This window comes from Oncorhynchus mykiss, chromosome 16, assembly GCF_013265735.2.
Source record: "Oncorhynchus mykiss isolate Arlee chromosome 16, USDA_OmykA_1.1, whole genome shotgun sequence".
Lineage (NCBI taxonomy): Eukaryota > Metazoa > Chordata > Actinopteri > Salmoniformes > Salmonidae > Oncorhynchus > Oncorhynchus mykiss.
In genome coordinates this window covers 21,114,772-21,137,587 of record NC_048580.1, presented here as the reverse complement: position 1 = coordinate 21,137,587, position 22,816 = coordinate 21,114,772, and the positions used below count along the sequence as shown (strand labels likewise).

Sequence of the window (22,816 nt, the reverse complement as noted above, 5' to 3'; positions counted from 1 at the left end):
GCAAAAATGAAAACACAAAGCAGACCATACTCTTTGGTCCTTTATAAACCTGCTGTATGTAAAATATTGTGGGCTATAGCTTGGAAAATAAATTAAAGGTGACTGGATGACAACATAATGATGTTTGTTTCCAACGTTAAAGCTGGTTTCCAGTGATACTGGTATCGTCCCGGCCCTATTTCTATATAGGCTACGCTTTCTCGTTTTGAACTTCTAACGCGAGTGGGACAGGTATGGCTTCGTGGCAATGATCACAAGAACAGCTGCTCACCGATTTGACAGCTCAAACGCAGCTTCTCCGACATCTCGAACATCAGCTATGTGGATGTCTACTATCGCCAGTTAACATCAATCTGATTGAATCTAGGCCTTAGTGTCAATAAATATACCTTGCATGTGTGTGCACGCGCATCTCTGTGTACGCTACAGGTCAGTGGAGGAAGGTCCTGTGTCTCTCAGCCGTTGCTCCTGCTGTGAGGCGAGAAGCCCTTCCTCCTGGACCAGCTCCTCCCCCACCCCACGCTTGACCAACATCTGCCCCAGCCCCGCCTTCTCCAGCGACATCGACCTATGCTTGGCACCCCTCTCCGGTGATTGGCAGGAGCACCCAGGAAGTAAGCCATGTCATCCATAGGTCTTGGGAAATTGGGCTTTTTATGAGTATTTTAAGAAAAGGGAAGTGTAAATGGAAATTGACGCTAGTAGCACACATTTCCGGAATGATTAGAGGAATAATTCTGCTGCATGACTAGACAGTTTGTCTGATATAGCGTATTCGAGGTGTTGCATTTTTAAGTGCGTAATACATAGTATAATGTTCAATCAAGTGGTCTCAAATCATTAGTATCTCTAATGGCTTATGTACCGTCCTTAACCATACTAAAGCTCACTCTTTTCTTCTTTTTCTCTATCTGTTGCTCTCTTTCTGTGTCAGACTGCAGTGGGCTGGTGCAGAGTCACAGTGAGATGGATGTGGCTGGCTACCTGGAAGAAAGATGTCACTGTGGCATCTCTGCCCTCTACCTGCAGGGTGAGACACAACACTCTTGCATTACAGAGACAACACACACACAGGGTCGCAAACAAGGGCACACTAGTGGAGGCTGGTGACTTGAACATGGCAGACCCACGGTATAGGTGCAGAACGCACAGAGAGGACAAAGTGTGTTTTTAAAAAAACGTTGTTTTATTTGAACCTAAAACATTTAATAGACATATTATGGGGAATGAGAGGGCTACTTAGTGTGGGGATAGGATCACAGCAGTGATTGAATGAGGCATGAGTTGAGGTGTTCAGCAGCTTCTGTGGAGGACAGGCTCATCATGGATGGATGGTGTTGGAAAAGAGTTCCAACACTTCCACTGAGGGCAGGACAGGATTTGACTGGGAAGACTCTACATACATTAATGAGAGAAAATGGACAGGGCTACTAGGTGCTTGGAGAGGAAACATTCATTGCGCCACTGGATTAGACGACAAATGAGACATGGCTTCAGTTCATATCAGGAAGGAATTGACACTGGGAACAGGAGGGGACTTTTTAGGGGGTGGATCACCTTTAATATTGCAGTCAGATTGTAGCTTCTAATGTAATTGTCTGCATCATTTCCAATCCCCTAATATACAGTAACTTGCGAAAGTATTCGGCCCCCTTGAACTTTGCGACCTTTTGCCACATTTCAGGCTTCAAACATAAAGATATAAAACTGTATTTTTTTGTGAAGAATCAACAACAAGTGGGACACAATCATGAAGTGGAACAACATTTATTGGATATTTCAAACTTTTTTAACAAATCAAAAACTGAAAAATTGGGTGTGCAAAATTATTCAGCCCCTTTACTTTCAGTGCAGCAAACTCTCTCCAGAAGTTCAGTGAGGATCTCTGAATGATCCAATGTTGACCTAAATGACTAATGATGAAAAATACAATCCACCTGTGTGTAATCAAGTCTCTGTATAAATGCACCTGCACTGTGATAGTCTCAGAGGTCCGTTAAAAGCGCAGAAAGCATCATGAAGAACAAGGAACACACCAGGCAGGTCCGAGATACTGTTGTGAAGAAGTTTAAAGCCGGATTTGGATACAAAAAGATTTCCCAAGCTTTAAACATCCCAAGGAGCACTGTGCAAGCGATAATATTGAAATGGAAGGAGTATCAGACCACTGCAAATCTACCAAGACCTGGCCGTCCCTCTAAACTTTCAGCTCATACAAGGAGAAGACTGATCAGAGATGCAGCCAAGAGGCCCATGATCACTCTGGATGAACTGCAGAGATCTACGGCTGAGGTGGGAGACTCTGTCCATAGGACAACAATCAGTCGTATATTGCACAAATCTGGCCTTTATGGAAGAGTGGCAAGAAGAAAGCCATTTCTTAAAGATATCCATAAAAAGTGTCATATAAAGTTTGCCACAAGCCACCTGGGAGACACACCAAACACGAAGGTGCTCTGGTCAGATGAAACCAAAATTGAACTTTTTGGCAACAATGCAAAACGTTATGTTTGGCGTAAAAGCAACACAGCTCATCACCCTGAACACTGTCAAACATGGTGGTGGCAGCATCATGGTTTGGGCCTGCTTTTCTTCAGCAGGGACAGGGAAGATGGTTAAAATTGATGGGAAGATGGATGGAGCCAAATACAGGACCATTCTGGAAGAAAACCTGATGGAGTCTGCAAAAGACCTGAGACTGGGACGGAGATTTGTCTTCTAACAAGACAATGATCCAAAACATAAAGCAAAATCTACAATGGAATGGTTCAAAAATAAACATATCCAGGTGTTAGAATGGCCAAGTCAAAGTCCAGACCTGAATCCAATCGAGAATCTGTGGAAAGAACTGAAAACTGCTGTTCACAAATGCTCTCCATCCAACCTCACTGAGCTCGAGCTGTTTTGCAAGGAGGAATGGGAAAAAATGTCAGTCTCTCGATGTGCAAAACTGATAGACATACCCCAAGCGACTTACAGCTGTAATCGCAGCAAAAGGTGGCGCTACAAAGTATTAACTTAAGGGGGCTGAATAATTTTGCACGCCCAATTTTTCAGTTTTTGATTTGTTAAAAAAGTTTGAAATATCCAATAAATGTCGTTCCACTTCATGATTGTGTCCCACTTGTTGTTGATTCTTCACAAAAAAATACAGTTTTATATCTTTATGTTTGAAGCCTGAAATGTGGCAAAAGGTCGCAAAGTTCAAGGGGGTCGAATACTTTCGCAAGGCACTGTGTATATATATATACATACATACATACATACATACATACATACATACATACATACATACAGTGGGGCAAAAAAGTATTTAGTCAGCCACCAATTGTGCAAGTTCTCCAACTTAAAAAGATAAGAGGCCTGTAATTTTCATCATAGGTACACTTCAACTATGACAGACAAAATGAGAAAAAAAATCACATTGTAGGATTTTTAATGAATTTATTTGCAAATTATGGTTGAAAATAAGTATTTGGTCATCTCCTAGAGATGAACATACTTTGGTGCGAAAAGTGCAAATCAATCCCAGAACAACAGCAAAGGACCTTGTGAAGATGCTGGAGGACACAGGTAACAAATAGTCTATATCCACAGTAAAACGAGTCCTATATTGATGTAACCTGAAAGTCCGCTCAGCAAGGAAGAAGCCACTGCTCCAAAACCGCCATAAAAAAGCCTGACTACAGTTTGCAACTGCACATGGGGACAAAGATGGTGCTTTTTGGAGAAATGCCCTCTGGTCTGATGAAACAAAAACTGAACTGTTTGGCCATAATAACCATCGTCATATTTGGAGTAAAAAGGGGGAGGCTTGCAAGCCGAAGAACACCATCCCAACCGTGAAACATGGGGGTGGCAGCATCGTGTTGTGGGGGTGCTTTGCTGCAGGAGGGACTGGTGCACTTCACAAAATAGATGGCATCATGAGGATGGAAAATTATGTGGATATATTGAAGCAACATCTCAAGACATTAATCAGGAAGATGAAGCTTGGTCGCAAATGGGTCTTCCAAATGGACAATGACCCCAAGCATACGTCCAAAGTTGTGGCAAAATTGGCTTAAGGACAACAAAGTCAAGGTATTGAAGTGGCCATCACAAAGCCCTGACCTCAATCCCATAGAACATTTGTGGGCAGAACTGAAAAAGTGTGTGCGAGCAAGGAGGCCTACAAAACCTGATTCAGTTACACCAGCTCGGTCAGGAGGAATGGGCCAAAATTCACCCAACTTATTGTGGGAAGCTTGTGGAAGGCTACCTGAAACATTTGACCCAAGTAAAACAATTTTAAAGGCAATCCTATCAAATACTAATTGAGTGTATGCAAACCACTGACACACTGGGAATGTGATGGAAGAAATAAAAGCTGAGAGAAATATTTCTCTCTACTATTATTCTGACAATTTCACATTCTTAAAATAAAGTGGTGATCCTAACTGACCTAACACAGGGATTTTTTTACTAGGATTAAATGTCAGGAATTGTGAAAAACTGAGTTTAAATGTATTTGGCTAAGGTGTATGTCAACTTCCGACTTAGACTGTATTTTCCTTTCCATGTTGTCTATTTTTGTTGACTTTCTATTCAAATGTAATGTTGTGAGAGATTGTCTTTCTTTCGGGATATCTATACCGAGTTTGTCCACATACCCATCTGACCATTTTATTGGTAATCTACACGGTAATGTAAAAGTAATTTTTTTTGTGATCCAATACTTAATATAGTACACTTATCATAATTTGGTTTTAATCCAGAGATGTTAGAAAAAGTATCTAGATCATATATGAAGCTGTGGAGGGATTCTATTTGTAGATTTAAAAGAAAACAACATTAATCGTCAGTTTACAATGACACCTGTGTTTTTAAGCGCTGGATTTCTAATCCCTTCATTTTATTGTTGGCTCTGATTTTAACAGCAAACATTTCATTTCGATGGCAATGATGAATAGATATGCCAATGGTGGACAACCTTGTTTTATTCCTCTTGACAGTTTAAATCTTTCTGAAGTGTGGCCATTATTTACTATTTTACACCTAGGGTTACAATATATAACTTTAACCCATTTTATAAGAGATTCTCCAAAATTGAAGTATTGCAGGCATTTGTATATAAACTCCAGTCGTACTTTATCAAAGGCCTTTTCAAATTCAGCTATGAATACCAGGCCTGGTTTCCCAGATATTTCCTAGTGTTCTATTGTATCCAGTACTTTGAAGCATATGGGGACAGCAGACTGGGATATACAGTCTTATATTATCTCCAATGTATCGTCCATGTAAAAACCAGTCTGATTAATAAGGATAATGTAAAAAAATATATATACATAAAAAAAAGATTTACTGAGAAGGATGGTCCTCCCCTTCCTCCTCTCATGAGCGTCCACTGGGGCACACTCATAATACATTTCCTAATTGATATACCCTCACATAACATTGTGCAATAGGATGTGGGATTTGGTTTTATGTTTTCTATAATAGTAGAGTCATTTTTGTGTGTGTGTGTGTCAGTGGCCAACTTCTCCTGTGCTGCCGGGTGGCTGCGTGTGCAGGGAAACATCCAGGCCCTGTCGGACCACCAGAGGGCCCTCATCCTCCAGACCTCCCCCACCCAGGGGGACACCTGTAACGGCCCGGCTACTGACCGACGCATGAGCACTGGTGAGCCCCCGCTTGAACAACATTCACTAAACTCTGTTGTGTTAACGAGGCACAAAGCGGAAGAAAACTATCCGAAATGGGGAGGTTCTCTTTCAATTATTTTATTTTATATTTTGCATGTGGGGATTCGTTAGGTTCTTTCGAAAGTAGGTGATCCTATCAAAAGTGTCTGTTGGAGAGTAGAGTGGCAAATGAGGTGAGCCACTCCTTCCCATCCTCTGGTTATTCTTGCTTCTCTTCCTTTCTATGTCAGCCCCCCTTACTATGTCAGCCCCCCTGACATAGCTCACAATTGTAGCTTTTCTGAAATCTCTGCCGAGCGAGGAGGAATGGAGCCGACCTGATCCTTGCCTCCCACTTTTACATTGCAACCCCATTGGACATCATTCCACCTGCCAATCAACATGGTGTATCTCTGACTGTAGGCTACATCCCTTGTTGCATTGTGTGATTTTACCATTTTGACAAAATGTGTCTACTAAAATGAAAGGGAAAGACGAGTGAGTGTTAGACTTGGGCGGTATACCAGGTGTTTGTCAATACCATTTGAAACTTTCTTTTGAAGTGTTTTAATACACTTTGTATAATTGTAGCTACTTTTTAAGTAAATTACCGGCAGTCAACTTGTGCAATACGTTAGGTGATGAAGAAGATAGCGTTCTTCATTTCACCTGAATGGCGTTGTGTGAGCGAGCGGTTTGCTGATGTCAACATTGTGAACAGAGTGCCCCATGTGGGGTTATGGTATGGGCAGGCATAAGCTATGGACAATGAACACATTTGCATTTTATCAATGTCAATTTGAATGCACATAGATACCATGACGAGATCCTGAGGCCAACTATTGTGCCATTCATCTGCTGCCATCACCTCATGTTTCAGCATAATAATGCACAGCCCCATGTTCCAAGGATCTGTACATATTTCCTGGAAGCCGAATGTGTCCCAGTTCTTACATGGCCTGCATACTTACCAGACATGTCACCCATTGAGCATGTTTAGTATGCTCTGGGTTGATGTGTACGACCGCGTGTTCCAGTTACTGACAATATCCAGCAACTTCGCACAGCCATTGAAGAGGAGTGGGACAACATTCCACAGGCCACAATCAACAGCTTGATCAATTCTATGCAAAAGAGATGTGTCATGCTACATGAGGCAAATGGTCACACCAGATACTGACTGTTTTTCCGATCCACGCCACTACCTTTTTTTAAAGGTATTTGTCACCAACAGATGCATATCTGTATTCCCAGTCACGTGAAATCCATAGACTAGTCTCCCAGTCCCTGCCGCTGAAAAACATCCCCACAGCATGATGCTTCCACCAACATGCTTCACCGTAGGGATGGTGCCAGGTTTCCTCCAGACGTGATGCTTGTCATTCAGGACAAAGAGTTCAATCTTCGTTTCATTTTAGTCTCCCAAGTGGTGCAGCAGTCTAAGGCACTGCATCCCGGTGTTAGAGGCGTCACTACAGACCCTCGTTCGATTCCAGGCTGTATCACAACTGGCTGCGATTGGTAGTTCCATAGGGCGGCGCACAATTGTCCCAGCGTCGTCCAAGTTATGGTTTGGCCGTCATTGTTAATAAGAATTTGTTGTTAACCGACTTGCCTAGTTAAATCACAGACAACAAAAGGAAAACCAGCCACGTCGTGGACACCGACGTCTTGCTTCCGGATAAGCTAAACACCTTCACTTGCTTTGAGGATAACACAGTGCCACTGACGTGGCCCGCTACCAAAGACTGTGGGTTCTCCGTGGGCGACGTAAGACATTTAAGCATGTTAACCCTCGCAAAGCTGCCGGCCCAGACGGCTCAGACCAGCTAGCTGGTATGTTTACAGACATATTCAATCTATCCCAGTCTGCTGTCCCCATATGCTTCAAGATGGCCACCATTGTTCCTGTACCCAAGAAAGCAAAGGTAACTGAATTACATGACTATAGCCCCGTAGTGCTCACTTCTGTCATCATTAAGTGCGTTGAGAGACTAGTCAAGGATCATTTCACCTCCAACTTAACTGTCACCCAATTTGCTTAATGCCCCAATAGATCCACACCTATTTAAGAATGCTGTTCATTGACTAAAGCTTAGCATTCAACACCATAGTACGGTCTGAACCCCGCCTTGTGCAACTGGGTCCTGGACTTCCTGACGGGCCACCCACAGGTGGTGAAGGTAGGAAACAACACCCCCACTTCACTGATCCTCAATGCTGGGGCCCCAAAAGGGTGCGTGCTCAGGCCCCTCCTGTACTCCCTGTTCACCCATGACTGAGTGGCCAAGCACACCTCCATCTGAATCATCAAGTTTGCAGACGACACAACAGTAGTTGGCTTGATTACCAACATTGACGAGACAGCCTACAGGGAGGAGGTGAGGGCTCTGGGAGTGTGGTGCCAGGACAATAACCTCTCATTCAACGTCAACAAAACAAAGGAGATTATTGTTGACTTCAGGAAACAGCAGAGGGAGCACGACCCTATTCACATCGACGGAACCGCAGTGGAGAAGGTGGAAAGCTTCAAGTTCCTCGGCTTACACATCACAGACAAACTGAAATGGCTCACCTACACAGACAGTGTGGTGAAGAAGGCGCAACAGCGCCTCTTCAACCTCAGGAGGCTAAAGAAATGTGGGTTGGCACCTAAAACCCTCACAAGCTTTTCCAGATGCACAATTGAGAGCATCCTGTAGTGCTGTATCACCGCTTGGTATGGCAACTGCACCACCCGCAACCGCAGGGCTCTCCAGAAGGTAGTGCAGTCTGTCCAACACATCACTGGGGGCAAACCATCTGCCTTCCAGGACACCTACAGTACCTGATGTCACAGGAAGGCCGAAAATATCATCAAGGACAACAGCCACCCAAGTCACTGCTTGTTCACCCTGCTATCATCCAGAAGGTGAGGTCAGTACAGGTGCATCAAAGCTGGGACCGAGAGACTGAAAAACAGCTTCTATCTCAAGGCCATCAGACTGCTAAATAGCCATCACTAGAACATAGAGGCCGCTACCTATATACAGTTGAAGTCGGAAGTAAACTTCTTCTTTTTTTTATAGGGCTATCTTCTGTATAGGATGGCTACTTTGAAGAATCTCATATTAAATAAATTTTCATTTGTTTAACACTTTTTCTGGTTACTACATGATTCCATATGTGTTATTTCATAGTGTTTTCACTATTCTACAATGTAGAAAATAGTGAAAATAAAGAAAAACCCTTGAATGAGTAGGTGTGTCGTAACTTTGAAGTCGGATGTTCACATACAATTAGGATGGAGTCATTAACTCGTTTTTCAACCACTCCACAAATTTCTTGCTAAAAAGCTATAGTTTTGGGAAGTCGGTTAGGTAATGAGAGAAAATGGACAGGGCTACTAGGTGCTTGGAGAGGAAGCATTCATTGCGCCACTGGATGAGACGACAAATGAGACATGGCTTCAGTTCATATCAGGAAGGAATTGACACTGGGAACAGGAGGGGACTTTTTAGGGGGTGGATCAGTTAGGACATCTATTTTGTGCATGACACGTGTAATTTGTTTACAGACAGATTATTTAACTTATATTTCACTTATAATTCACTATCACAATTCCAGTGGATCAGAAGTTTACATACACTAAGTTGACTGTGCATTTAAACAGCTTGGAAAATTAGAGAAAATGATGCCGTGGCTTTAGAAGCTTCTGATAGGCTTATTGACATCATTTGAGTCAATTGGAGGTGTACCTGTGGATGTATTTCAAGGCCTACCTTCAAGCTCAGTGCCTCTTTGCTTGACATCATGGGAAAATTAAAATAAATCAGCCAAGACCTCAGAAACAAATGGTAGACCTCCACAAGTCTGGTTCATCCTTGGGAGCAATTTCCAAATGCCTGAAGGTACCACGTTCATCTGTACAAACAATAGTACGCAAGTATAAACACCATGGGACCACGCAGCCGTCATACCGCTCAGGAAGGAGCCGCGTTCTGTCTCCTAGAGATGAACGTACTTTGGTGCAAAAAGTGCGAATCCATCCAAGAACAACAGCAAAGGACCTTGTGAAGATGCTGGAGGAAACAGGTACAAAAGTATCTATATCCACAGTAAAACAAGTCCTATATCGACATAACCTGAAAGACCGCTCAGCAAGGAAGAAGCCACTGCTCCAAAACCGCCATAAAAAAAGCCAGACTACGGTTTGCATCTGCACATGGGGACAAAGATCATACTTTTTGGAGAAATGTCCTCTGGTCTGAGGAAACAAAAATAGAACTGTTTGGCCATAGTTATGTTTGGAGGAGAAAGGGGGAGGCTTGCAAGCCGAAGAACACCATCTCAACCTTGAAGCACGATGGTGGCGGCATCGTGTTGTGGGGGTGCTTTGCTGCAGGAGGGCTGGTGCACTTCACAAAATAGATGGCATCATGAGGATAGAAAATGATGTGAATATATTGAAGCAACATCTCAAGACATCAGTCAGGAAGATAAAGTTTGGTCGCAAATGGGTCTTCCAAATGGACAATGACCCCAAGCATACTTTCAAAGTTGTGGCAAAATGGCTTAAGGACAACAAAGTCAAGGTATCACAAAGCCCTGACCTCAATCCCATAGAACATTTGTGGGCAGAACTGAAAAAGCGTGTGCGAGCAAGCTTTGTTCTGACTTTTCACATTCTTAAAATAAAGTGATGATCCTAACTGACCCAAGACAGGGAATTTTTACTAGGATTAAATGTCAGGAATTGTTAAAAATGTATTTGGCTAAGGTATATGTCAACGTCCGACTTCAACTGTCTTGAAATCACTGGCCACTTTGATGGATGGAGGCCACTGTGTTCTTGGGGACCTTCAATACTGCAAAAATGTTTTGGTATCCTTCCCCAGATCTGTGCTTCGACACAATCTCCTGTCTCTGAGCTCTACGGACAATTCCTTTGACCTCGTGGCTTGGTTTTTGCTCTGACATGCACTGTCAACTGTTGGACCTTATAGACCAGTGTATGCCTTTCCAAATCATGTCAAATCATTTTACCACAGGTGGACTCAAATCAAGTTGCAGAAACATGTCAAGGATAATCAAAGGAAACAGAATGCACCTGAGTTCAATTTCGAGTCTCATAGCAAAGGGTCGGAATAATTTGCAAAAAAACTCTAAAAACCTGTTTTCGCTTTGTCATCATGGGGTGTTGTGTGTAGATTTGGTACTGTATATTCAACTACCTTGAGTATTTGAAAAGTTGGTATTTTCAAATAAACTACAGGTCTATTGACTATTGTGCTTAAGAGCTGTTCAGTTCCTCTTTGGATTTCATCACATTTTGTTTTACAAAGTGGGATTAAAATGGATTTAGTCTTTTTTTGAAGCGGGAGAAATATTATTTATATATATATATATATATATATCTCACACACACACACACACACACACACACACACACACACACACACACAGTGGGGCAAACAAGTATTTAGTCAGCCACCAATTGTGCAAGTTCTCCCACTTAAAAAGATGAGAGCCCTGTAATTTTCATCATAGGTACAGTTCAACTATGACAGACAAAATGAGATTTTTTTTCCCAGAAAATCACATTGTAGGATTTTTTATGAATTTATTTGCAAATGATGGTGGAAAATAAGTATTTGGTCAATAACAAAAGTTTATCTCAAAACTTTGTTATATACCCTTTGTTGGCAATGACAGAGGTCAAACGTTTTCTGTAAGTCTTCACAAGGTTTTCACACACTATTGCTGGTATTCTGGCCCATTCCTCCATGCAGATCTCCTCTAGAGCAGTGATGTTTTGGCACTGTTGCTGGGCAACACGGACTTTCAACTCCCTCCAAAGATTTTCTATGGGTTGAGATCTAGAGACTGGCTAGGCCACTCCAGGACCTTGAAATGCTTCTTACGAAGCCACTCCTTCGTTGCCCGGGCGGTGTGTTTGGGATCATTGTCATGCTGAAAGACTCAGCCACGTTTCATCTTCAATGCCCTTGCTGATGGAAGGAGGTTTTCACTCAAAATCGCCCCATTCTTTCCTTTACACGGATCAGTCGTCCTGGTCCCTTTGCAGAAAAACAGCCCCAGAGCATGATGTTTCCACCCCCATGCTTCACAGTAGGTATGGTGTTCTTTGGATGCAACTCAGCATTCTTTGTCCTCCAAACACGACGAGTTGAGTTTTTACCAAAAAGTTATATTTTGGTTTCATCTGACCATATGACATTCTCCCAATCTTCTTATGGATCATTCAAATGCTCTCTAGCAAACTTCAGACGGGCCTGGACATGTACTGGCTTAAGCAGGGGGACACGTCTGGCACTGCAGGATTTGAGTCCCTGGCGGCGTAGTGTGTTACTGATGGTAGGCTTTGTTACTTTGGTCCCAGCTCTCTGCAGGTCATTCACTAGGTCTCCCCGTGTGGTTCTGGGATTTTTGCTCACCGTTCTTGTGATCATTTTGACCACACGGGGTGAGATCTTGTGTGGAGCCCCAGATCGGGGGAGATTATCAGTGGTCTTGTATGTCTTCCATTTCCTAATAATTGCTCCCACAGTTGATTTCTTCAAACCAAGCTGCTTACCTATTGCCGATTCAGTCTTTCCAGCCTGGTGCAGGTCTACAATTTTGTTTCTGGTGTCCTTTGACAGCTCTTTGATCTTGGCCATAGTGGAGTTTGGAGTGTGACTGTTTGAGGTTGGGGACAGGTGTCTTTTATACTGATAACAAGTTCAAACAGGTGCCATTAATACAGGTAACGAGTGGAGGACAGAGGAGCCCATTAAAGAAGAAGTGACAGGTCTGTTAGAGCCAGAAATCTTGCTTGTTTGTAGGTGACCAAATACTTATTTTCCACCATAATTTGCAAATAAATTCATTAAAAATCCTACAATGTGATTTTCTGGATTTTTTTTCCTAATTTTGTCTGTTATAGTTGAAGTGTACCTATGAAAAATTACAGGCCTCTCTCATCTTTTTAAGTGGGAGAACTTGCACAATTGGTGGCTGACTAAATACTTTTTTGCCCCACTGTGTGTGTGTGTGTGTGTATGCATATGTATGTATGTATATATATATATATGTATATGAGAGAGAGAGATATACACTGCTCAAAAAATAAAGGGAACACTAAAATAACACATCCTAGATCTGAATGAATGAAATATTCTTATTAAATACTTTTTTCTTTACATAGTTGAATGTGCTGACAACAAAATCACACAAAAATGATCAATGGAAATCAAATTTATCAACCCATGGAGGTCTGGATTTGGAGTCACACTCAAAATTAAAGTGGAAAACCACACTACAGGCTGATCCAGCTTTGATGTAATGTCAAAATGATGTCAAAATGAGGCTCAGTAGTGTGTGTGGCCTCCACGTGCCTGTATGACCTCCCTACATCACCTGGGCATGCTCCTGATGAGGTGGCTCCTCCCAGACCTGGACTAAAGCATCCGCCAACTCCTGGACAGTCTGTGGTGCAACGTGGCGTTGGTGGATGGAGCGAGACATGATGTCCCAGATGTGCTCAATTGGATTGAGGTCTGGGGAACGGGCGGGCCAGTCCATAGCATCAATGCCTTCCTCTTGCAGGAACTGCTGACACACTCCAGCCACATGAGGTCTAGCATTGTCTTGCATTAGGAGGAACCCAGGGCAAACCGCACCAGCATATGGTCTCACAAGGGGTCTGAGGATCGCATCTCGGTACCTAATGGCAGTCAGGCTACCTCTGGCGAGCACGTGGAGGGCTGTGCGGTCCCCCCAAAGAAATGCCACCCCACACCATGACTGACCCACCGCCAAACCGGTCATGCTGGAGGATGTTGCAGGCAGCAGAATTTTCTCCATGGCGTCTCCTGACTGTCACGTCTGTCACATGTGCTCAGTGTGAACCTGCTTTCATCTGTGAAGAGCACAGGGCGCCAGTGGCAAATTTGCCAATCTTTGTGTTCTCTGGCAAATGCCAAACGTCCTGCACGGTGTTGGGCTGTAAAGCACAACCCCCACCTGTGGACGTTGGGCCCTCATACCACCCTCATGGAGTCTGTTTCTGACCATTTGAGCAGACACATGCACATTTGTGGCCTGCTGGAGGTCATTTTGCAGGGCTCTGGCAGTGCACCTCCTGCTCCTCCTTGCACAAAGGCGGAGGTAGCAGTCCTGCTGCTGGGTTGTTGCCCTCCTACGGCCTCCTCCACGTCTCCTGATGTACTGGCCTGTCTCCTGGTAGCGCCTCCATGCTCTGGACACTACGCTGATAGACACAGAAAACCTTCGTGCCACAGCTCGCATTGATGTGCCATCCTGGATGAGCTGCACTACCTGAGCCACTTGTGTGGGTTGTAGACTCCGTCTCATGCTACCACTAGAGTGAAAGCACCGCCAGCATTCAAAAGTGACCAAAACATCAGCCAGGAAGCATAGGAACTGAGAAGTGGTCTGTGGTCACCACCTGCAGAACCACTCCTTTATTGGGGGTGTCTTGCTAATTGCCTATAATTTCCACCTGTTGTCTATTCCATTTGCACAACAGCATGTGAAATGTATTGTCAATCAGTGTTGCTTCCTAAGTGGACAGTTTGATTTCACAGAAGTGTGATTGACTTGGAGTTACATTGTGTTGTTTAAGTGTTCCCTTTTTTTTGTTTGAGCAGTGTATATATATATGAAACACTACTATACCTTGATTATATAAGCATTCACCCCCTGAGTCAATACATGTTAGAAACACCTTTGGCAGCGATTACAGCTGTGAATCTTCTTGGGCAAGTCTAAGAGCTTTGCACACCTGTATTGTGTAATATTTGCCCATTATTATTTTCCAAAATTTTCAGGCACTGTCAAGGTGTTGGACAACAATTTTCAAGTCTTACCATAGATTTTCATGCAGATTTAAGTCAAAACTTTAACTTGGCCACTACTGGTAAGCAACTCCAGTGTAGATTTTACTTTGTGTTGTAGGTTATTGTCCTGCTGAAAAGTGAATTTCTTTCCAGTGTCTGGTGTAAAGCAGACTGATTTTTCCTGTTTAACTCCATTTTGTTTTTTTTTTTCATCCTGAAAAACTGCCATCTTTGCCGATGTCAGGCATACCCATACCATGAAGCAGCAATCACCATCCTTGAAAATAAGCAGGCAGTTACTCAATGTTTTTGGATTTGCCCCAAACATAAAGGCTTTGCATTTAGGCCAAAAAGTGTATTCCTTTGCTGTTTCTTTGCAGTATTACTTTAGTGCCTTGTTGCATGTTCTGGAATATTAGTATTCTTTTCACTCTGTCATTTAGGTCATTATTGTGGAGTAACTACAATGTTGTTGATCCATCCTCAGTTTTCTCCCATCACAGCCATTGAACCAGGGGTGAAAGTAGATTACATTTCTTCCCAGTACAGGACCACCTATGTGTGCACTCACATGCACTCAAAAAAATTATCTGCCTAACCGGCCCGGCCCTGGAGGATCTGCCGCCCTAGGCGAGACACAAAATGTCCACCACCTCCTATCCCTGCTAATCTAAAATAGTGTACAGTGGGGTTTGGCAATGGGTTTGGCCTCAGGCCAATTTGTTTCTCAGCTAATCGTTGGCAGAACATAATAGCAGCCCAATTCAAAGGCCTATGATACGTTCAAAATTGTATCTGGTTACTAGGCTATATAATTAGTTTAACGTCAATAACATATCCTAATATTTTCATTCTGATTACACTGACAAATTCACCAATGTCTCTTTTGAAATTAGTTTTCTATATTTCTTTGAGCATAGATTGGGGAAGAACTGCTTGCAATCAAGAAAATGTCGCTCTGAAAGTCTCAAAAGAAAGGTGGATAATCAAAATAGATGTTTCAGGGAAGACTGGACAGATAAATAGGCACTGTATTTCTCCAATGTCAAACCAGAATGTCTTGTTTGCAATGAAACGGTTGCTGTTTGCAAATAATGAAATATTAGACATCATTATGAATCTAAGCATTGCACTTTCAAAATGTACCTTTCCACACAGACAGAGGCTCGACCGGTGCAGAAAACTGCTGGCTACTCGGCCGTCGCTTAACGAAACGACAGAACCGCATCCTTTAAAAGCTGCCTTGGTTTTTAACATTTTCAGAAAGTGAAAAGCTCGGACAAAATAGGAAAGTCCATTTTTTTTTTTTGTTGTCTCCAATTTTGAAGGCCACGGCTCAGCTTCAGAATGTCATCGAGACTAATCAATATATCCCAATGTGCATCAGTCACGTCTTTTGTGGGCATTGTAAAAGCTTGTTTCTAGCATAAGGTATCATGGACTTAAGCATTGTCATAGAACGCTTTTATATTATCTGGTACCACACCAAAACCCAGACACGGAGGCATTTAAAGAGTGCATGGTGACCGATATTCAAGGATTTGGCTATACCGACAAATCTATGGATAGCATAATTGCGTCCGTCAAACAGGTAGGCCTACCTCTTTTTTTTTTCTTTTTTCTTTTAAAAGGAAGAATTATGCTCCAACAAAGCCCTCCTTGTTTTTAGTTAAGTTTAGTTCAAATTAAGACTTTTGTTGAAATGAATTGCTTTCTGAACTGCTGAACTGTAACCCATAGACTGAATTGCTTTCTGGTCTCCAGTCTATGGGTTACAGAAAAACCACAGGGTACAACTCTTTCTACCGTAGGCTACATAATTTATGTTAAATACATTTGGTGGAGTGCTGCCTCTCTCTGGTAACAGCTCTGGTGGACATTCCTGCAGTCAGCATGCCAATTGTATACTCCCTCAAAACTTGAGACATCTGTGGCATTGTGTTGACAAAACTGCACATTTTAGTGTGGCCTTTTGTCCCCAGCTCAAGGTGAACCTGTGTAATGATAATGTTGTTTAATCAGCATATTGATATGCCACACTTGTCAGTTGGATGAATTATCTTGGCAAAGGAGAAATGCTTAACAACTTTGTGCTTAACATTTGAGAGAAATAAGCTTCTTGTGCGTATGGAGAATTTCTGGGATCTTTTATTTCAGCTCATAAAACATGGGACCAACCCTTTACCTGTTGCCTTTTAATATTTTTGTTAAGTATATTTTCTGCCCCTGCCTTTGGCAAAGTGGGCATTGCTTATGGTGCGGCATCAGCGTTCACTTAAATAGCCCTCATGCCACTGGGCGGGAGAAGTTATCATTGTTTTTGGGCAGACTAATGTGAGGTGTTATGTGTTGTTGGAGGTGCATCTTGGTAAGTTCAGCTCAGAAAATGCTGCATTCGTTTAGGCGGCTGCCAGCTGCTATATGGGCAGGCCGGCAGGCTGTTGGGCCTTATCATATAATTATATTTAGAATCCCTATAAATTCAAAAGCATCTCTGTGAGCCTAGTCATAAAGATGTATCATTTAACTTTTAAAATGTATTTATTACCTTCTTGTTGTGGCATAAACACAACCAGTCATGATGTTTTCATCTAATTGTCAAAATCACTTCAAAGGGCTCCTTTACTAGGCTACCTGCGCACGTTCATCCACTCGCAGCATATTTCCAGCCTCCAAACAGTGGTGAATGGAAAGAGACATCTGTTACACAAAACATCCAAAAGTATAATGACATTTGGCGATTGGCATTAGGCCCGAATTTATGCTTCCACTGCTGTCTGTGTCGGCCACTCATATCTGCCTTGGCAAAATGTAAGTGTTCTCATCAAACCACATCGCATTTTATAGCATAGGCTATATGCCATTTGCTAATATTTAATGCCTCTGACAAATGGTAATGATAAATCATGGTGTAATAGCCTACAGTTTTCTTGACATATTGTTTTCACTATTGTGATGTGCTCATGTTTTACCGGTACGGTGTACCCCCACTATTTATTTTGCCAGGAGACCGTACTAGACCATACTGGCCTCGTGGTGACATGGTGACCTCCCTAAGCAGTTTCCTTCCCCTCCAGCAGCTCAGAAGGACGACTTTATCTTTCTAGTGTCTGGGTGGTTTAATACATCATCCACAGAATAATTATTAACTTGACCATGCTTAAATATGTAAATATGACTTTTAACCAAATCTCCATGACCAATAATTGGTGGCGTCTATGTAGCCTACATGAAAGTCTGAATAATCTGGTATTGACATTAGAAGGCCGCTGGTCTCTAATCCCATGTTTGCCTACTATCTCCTGACGTTGTGCCCTTGATCAAGGCACCAAACCCACCAAAAAGTAGAATAACTGCACTGTTAGGCTACTGTATAAAACACATGGTCAACCATCCATCTGGAAGCTACTGGGTGTGCAGGCTTTAGATCTAGCCCTAACACACACCGGAGTCTGCTTATCAAGGCCCTGTTGAGCAGCTGATGTTTAGGCTACAATGAGATGTGTTAGAGCGGGGCTTGAACAAAAGCCTGCACATCCAGTAGCTCTCCTGGAGGATGTTTGACCGCCCTTGATATAAAATATTACAAAATTGCAACCAAATAATTGCTTTTATACAATTAGAAATTATTACATGTGTTAATTTGTAGAATTTTCTTTTCACTTTGACATTATGGAGTATTTTAGATCAATGACAAAATTACAATAACATCTATTTCAATCCCGCGTTGGAACGCAACTCTATAGGCACTGTACTAGACGCTGAAAAGACTGGAGATGTAATATTCGTCCATCTTTGGTTTTACTACTGCCCTTAACCTCCCTATGTGACTGCCCTTAACCTCCCTATGTGACTGCTCTTAACCTCCCTATGTGACTGCCCTTAACCTCCCTATGTGACTGCCCTTAACCTCCCTATGTGACTGCCCTTAACCTCCCTATGTGACTGCCCTTAACCTCCCTATGTGACTGCCCTTAACCTCCCTATGTGACTGCCCTTAACCTCCCTATGTGACTGCCCTTAACCTCCCTATGTGACTGCCCTTAACCTCCCTATGTGACTGCTCTTAACCTCCCTATGTGACTGCCCTTAACCTCCCTATGTGACTGCCCTTAACCTCCCTATGTGACTGCTCTTAACCTCCCTATGTGACTGCCCTTAACCTCCCTATGTGACTGCCCTTAACCTCCCTATGTGACTGCCCTTAACCTCCCTATGTGACTGCCCTTAACCTCCCTATGTGACTGCCCTTAACCTCCCTATGTGACTGCTCTACCAGCCGCTGTTTGCACCCACAGTCTGCCCAGGGTCTTTTTATTTATTTTCTTTGGGTTAATGTTCCTAAGTTTTCATTTTTGGCTGCACAGCGTCCTGAAATGTTTTGCTACAGTTTTCCCTTTTGAACACAACCCTGGTCTTAAACCCGGCATACGCAAACGGCCTGAACACACCACACTTATAAAGCTTTATTGAATACCTGAACGTAGCTCTCTTGATATGTGTGAGCAAACATTGGTTGGAGGAAATATCTCATTGCCTTAACATGGGTATATTCACTAGTAAGCAAACATAACTAAACGGACAGAAACAGGGAGGGACCTTCCTGAATTTGTCCAATAGATAATGTAGTTTTCGGAACAAAATTGTTTCCATTTGGAGTAAAGCTTTTTGCTACGGTGCAAAATGTTTTGCTACACTCATCGACTAAGGAAAATACCCCCGGAGAACACACCACACACTGACCACTAGTGTTGAGTTGTAGAAGGCCTAAGTACAAATGAACTAACAACAAATGAAGACTAAGGATATTGGTGAAGAGCCAATCAAAGACAAGGATATTGGATGGAATGAAAACAAACCAACCCACAGGACAGCGCTGGAGGCATTTAGTTTAGTCCTCCTGCATTATACTGTATTTTTACAGATCATCTGTACCCTTTACTTAGTCCAGTGGGATAGATTATCTGTAGTTGCTATGTCAAGATTGAGTATTTCAGTTATTAACTGTGGAAATATGTGCAAAGGTTTTCCCATGAAGGACAGATTCTTAACTCACGTTTGACCATTATTGTCCAGAAGGTGGCGATCTTTGTACAGATTTAGACATAGCCAATGGTCATACCAGATATTGGAGACTTCAGATATGAGTTCATGGACCCTAGCATGCACAAAGCTCTCCTGGTGTTTTTTTTATTTTTAAGATAAGCATGGCTGACAATGTGAGTCGAATATGCGCATTTTGGGAGCATAGTTCAGTGTGCAGGTTTATTTCCTATGGGCTGGTTTCCTAGGCACAGACGGCACGGACTCAGCCTTCTCTGTAAGCTTAGAGAATCTCCATTTAAATGGCTTTTTAGGCTTAGCTGACTGATGGTTTTGGTTCTTTTCAGAGTCTGCCCTGGGCCTTCATATTGGCCTGGTGCTTGGAGCTCTACTGCTACTGGGACTGGGGGCAGCCCTCTTTACCTACCTCTACAAAAAGAGGTGAGACCATACACCAAACACACATTCAAGCCACACACGCACAGTCTCGAATGTGCATACATACTCAGACGTGCTTATGTACGCACACATCCTGCCTCAGTGGTTAAGTGAAGAGGCCTCATTTCACTGTATGCAGCTGTACATAATAGTTACACAGATGGCCCTTTTACGCCGATGTGAATAGAAACATGATTCGCTATCATTATCTTGCCTCAACCCTTCTGAGAAAACAACATACTTCAGTTTATTCACTTAATAATTGTGCCGTTGTAGCAGTTGTCAAAAGCTGTGTATGCTTTTTGTCCTTAGGCGACCACTGGACTATTACTCCATGGAGTTGAATGAGCATGGAGAGGGACTTTCTGAACTTTAAGTGTGTGTGTGTATGTGTGTGTGTGTGTGCGTGCATGTGAAGGAAGATTCTTTAACGCTGGTGAGTGAAGGGAAGTTGTCCTGCCTGTCTTTTTTTCAGACATTGTGTTCTTTTGTCTGTGTTTTTGAATGGGGATCTCCCACTAGATAAGGGACCAGCACCATTTTTGTAAATGTGTACGAATCGCCATGCTTTTACATTCCCTACATCATAATTCCCAGTAAATGTTGCACTAGTTTTACTACTATGTCGTAATCATGGTTTCACTGTCTCGTGCCTACATTTTTTCTTCTTCTTCATATTCTCTTTTTATTAAATCTATCTGAAAGTGTATGAAGTAACAAGACTACAAATCTAAAAAGCAATCATGAGTCACCGGTACTGAAAGTTCTGTTGATTTGTTTGGTTAAAATGTGAATGCTTGTGATGAACCAGTGATTACAGTCTGTAACCATCTTCTTTTTTTTTCTTTTTTTTTTACATTTGGCAGAATATATGTTATTTACATTCTATTAGTTGAGGAATAGAAAAGGAATATGAAAGACCATATGGAGTCTCTCCTCTCCTGGAGCTATGGAGTACTTTATAAGCACAAAGCTATTTTATGATACCACCCCCCACAAAACTGTTAGCAATGAGGATTTAATAAGAATAGTATTTTCATTATTGGAAAAATTGGTCTGTATTAATTTGAAACCGTTTGTATTCTAGCTGGCTTGCAAACTGCTATTGTGCCTTTTTACTTTTATATGGGTCAAAAAGGCCTGATCTGATGAGTATTTTGTAGAGAAGAACTATAGCAATGTCTGTGAGAGCCTTGTGTGTACATTTGTTTTAAATGTTCTCAGGGGGAACTGAACTGTAGAAGCAACCATAAATACAACCAATCACATTAAAAAGGGTATTTACTGTTAAAGACAAATGGAAGTAAATATAGGTTTGCCGAAATGTTCATGATCAAATTCAGAGCAAAAACCAGGCTGTCCCTTTTTGTAATCAATTCTATTATTTTCAATCTGCTGGAAGCACATTAACTTTGATCAGCTCCTTGCCATGGAATAGCGTAAGACAGTGGTTTTCGACGATTTTCAAGGACTGCCCTATACAACACAATCACTCCAGTTCTTTAAAGTTTAGTGGTCATAGCACAGCCTTGTTTTTGCCCTGGATTTGCTCTTTATAAAATAATAGAACCGTTTGTGGCTTTGCTATCAAAATAATTGTTAAACTGCTTTGAAATGTCTCATTGTTTTGTTTTTATGGCCAAATGTATCTAGATCAATACTTAATGTAAAGGGAATTTGAAGAATGTGTCATTTTATTGCTCTTTTTAAACCTCTTAATCGTGTTAGTACATTTCAATTGAATGCACTTTGGTAGATCTATTTTTTCATGCCATGTAGCTAAGTTTGTATTCAAATAAATTGATATTTCTTTAGATGTATGAACATCTTGTCTGTATTTCCTTTTCTATTCGTATTCTACTATCGGTCAACAAACCCATCTCCCCGCTTTCCTCTCCCTCTGCTTCCCTCCTTTCATGTTCCTGTTAAAGGGGTTGGAGTGAACTCAAGCGTATTTTGAACTTTTACTGTTGAAAAGCGAAACCCCAAGTATAAACAGTGATGTACACACCCGAAAGGGTAAAAAAATGTTTTTAGCAAGATAGTGTCTTTTAGACACAAGTGCAAACTCCAAGGAGAAGGGCAATCGAGGACTGATTGCTTGAGGAGCAATGGAGAACAAAAGAGGAAAGGCCACCCTGCTATGTCATGACATACATGGACCACTGAGATGTGCCTTTTTATTAAGTAAATCAGGTGTTAAATTAGGTGAAAAGGAGACTGGAGTGCCACTTTTAAGGGACAAAATGAATGGGTCTGTATAATCAGTGGTGCCTCACCTTCTGCACTCATACCTGCAGCTGTAATTTCTCCTAAATGGACCTCCTACTGTTTCTTAGGCCTCAAAGAGCCCCCCCTGCCCAGTATGGGTGCACTTAACAAGACCTGACAATTATGTGATTGATATAATGTTGAAAGCCAGTGTGAGGGTCTGCACTCGGGCTTCAATGGATTGTAGCCGGTGCCACCATAAAGAATAACAAAAAATAATAGTGCAAAGTGCTAAACCCACTAGCATTTTGTAGCACATTGCACTAGTACATTTTGTTATTAATTCAAGCATGAATTAAATAGTGTGTATGATTTTATATATATATAATATATATATATATATATATATATATAATTACATACACTACCATTCAAAAGTTTGGGATCACTTAGAAATGCCCTTGTTTTTGAAAGAAAAGCACACTTTTTGTCCATTAAAATAACATCAAATTGAGCATAAATACAGTGTAGACAATGTTGTAAATGACTATTGTAGCAGGAAACGGCTGATTTTTTTATGGAATATCTACATAGGTGTACAGAGGCCCATTATCAGCA

The 22,816-nt window shown here is 42.0% G+C and overlaps 1 protein-coding gene across 2 annotated transcripts in view; it reads left to right on the top strand.

The window, feature by feature from the left end:
* si:ch211-183d21.1 overlaps positions 1-21,811 on the top strand; it is a 32,567-nt gene extending 10,756 nt beyond the window's left edge. For both annotated transcript variants that reach the window (XM_021565182.2, XM_036946483.1), the window contains exons 8-12: positions 430-614; positions 935-1,030; positions 5,512-5,661; positions 19,897-19,990; positions 20,300-21,811. In XM_021565182.2, the coding sequence (XP_021420857.2) occupies positions 430-614; positions 935-1,030; positions 5,512-5,661; positions 19,897-19,990; positions 20,300-20,363 (589 nt within the window). In that variant the 3' untranslated portion in view covers positions 20,364-21,811. The remainder of the gene's footprint in view (positions 1-429; positions 615-934; positions 1,031-5,511; positions 5,662-19,896; positions 19,991-20,299) is intronic.
* The last annotated feature ends 1,005 nt before the right edge of the window (positions 21,812-22,816 follow it).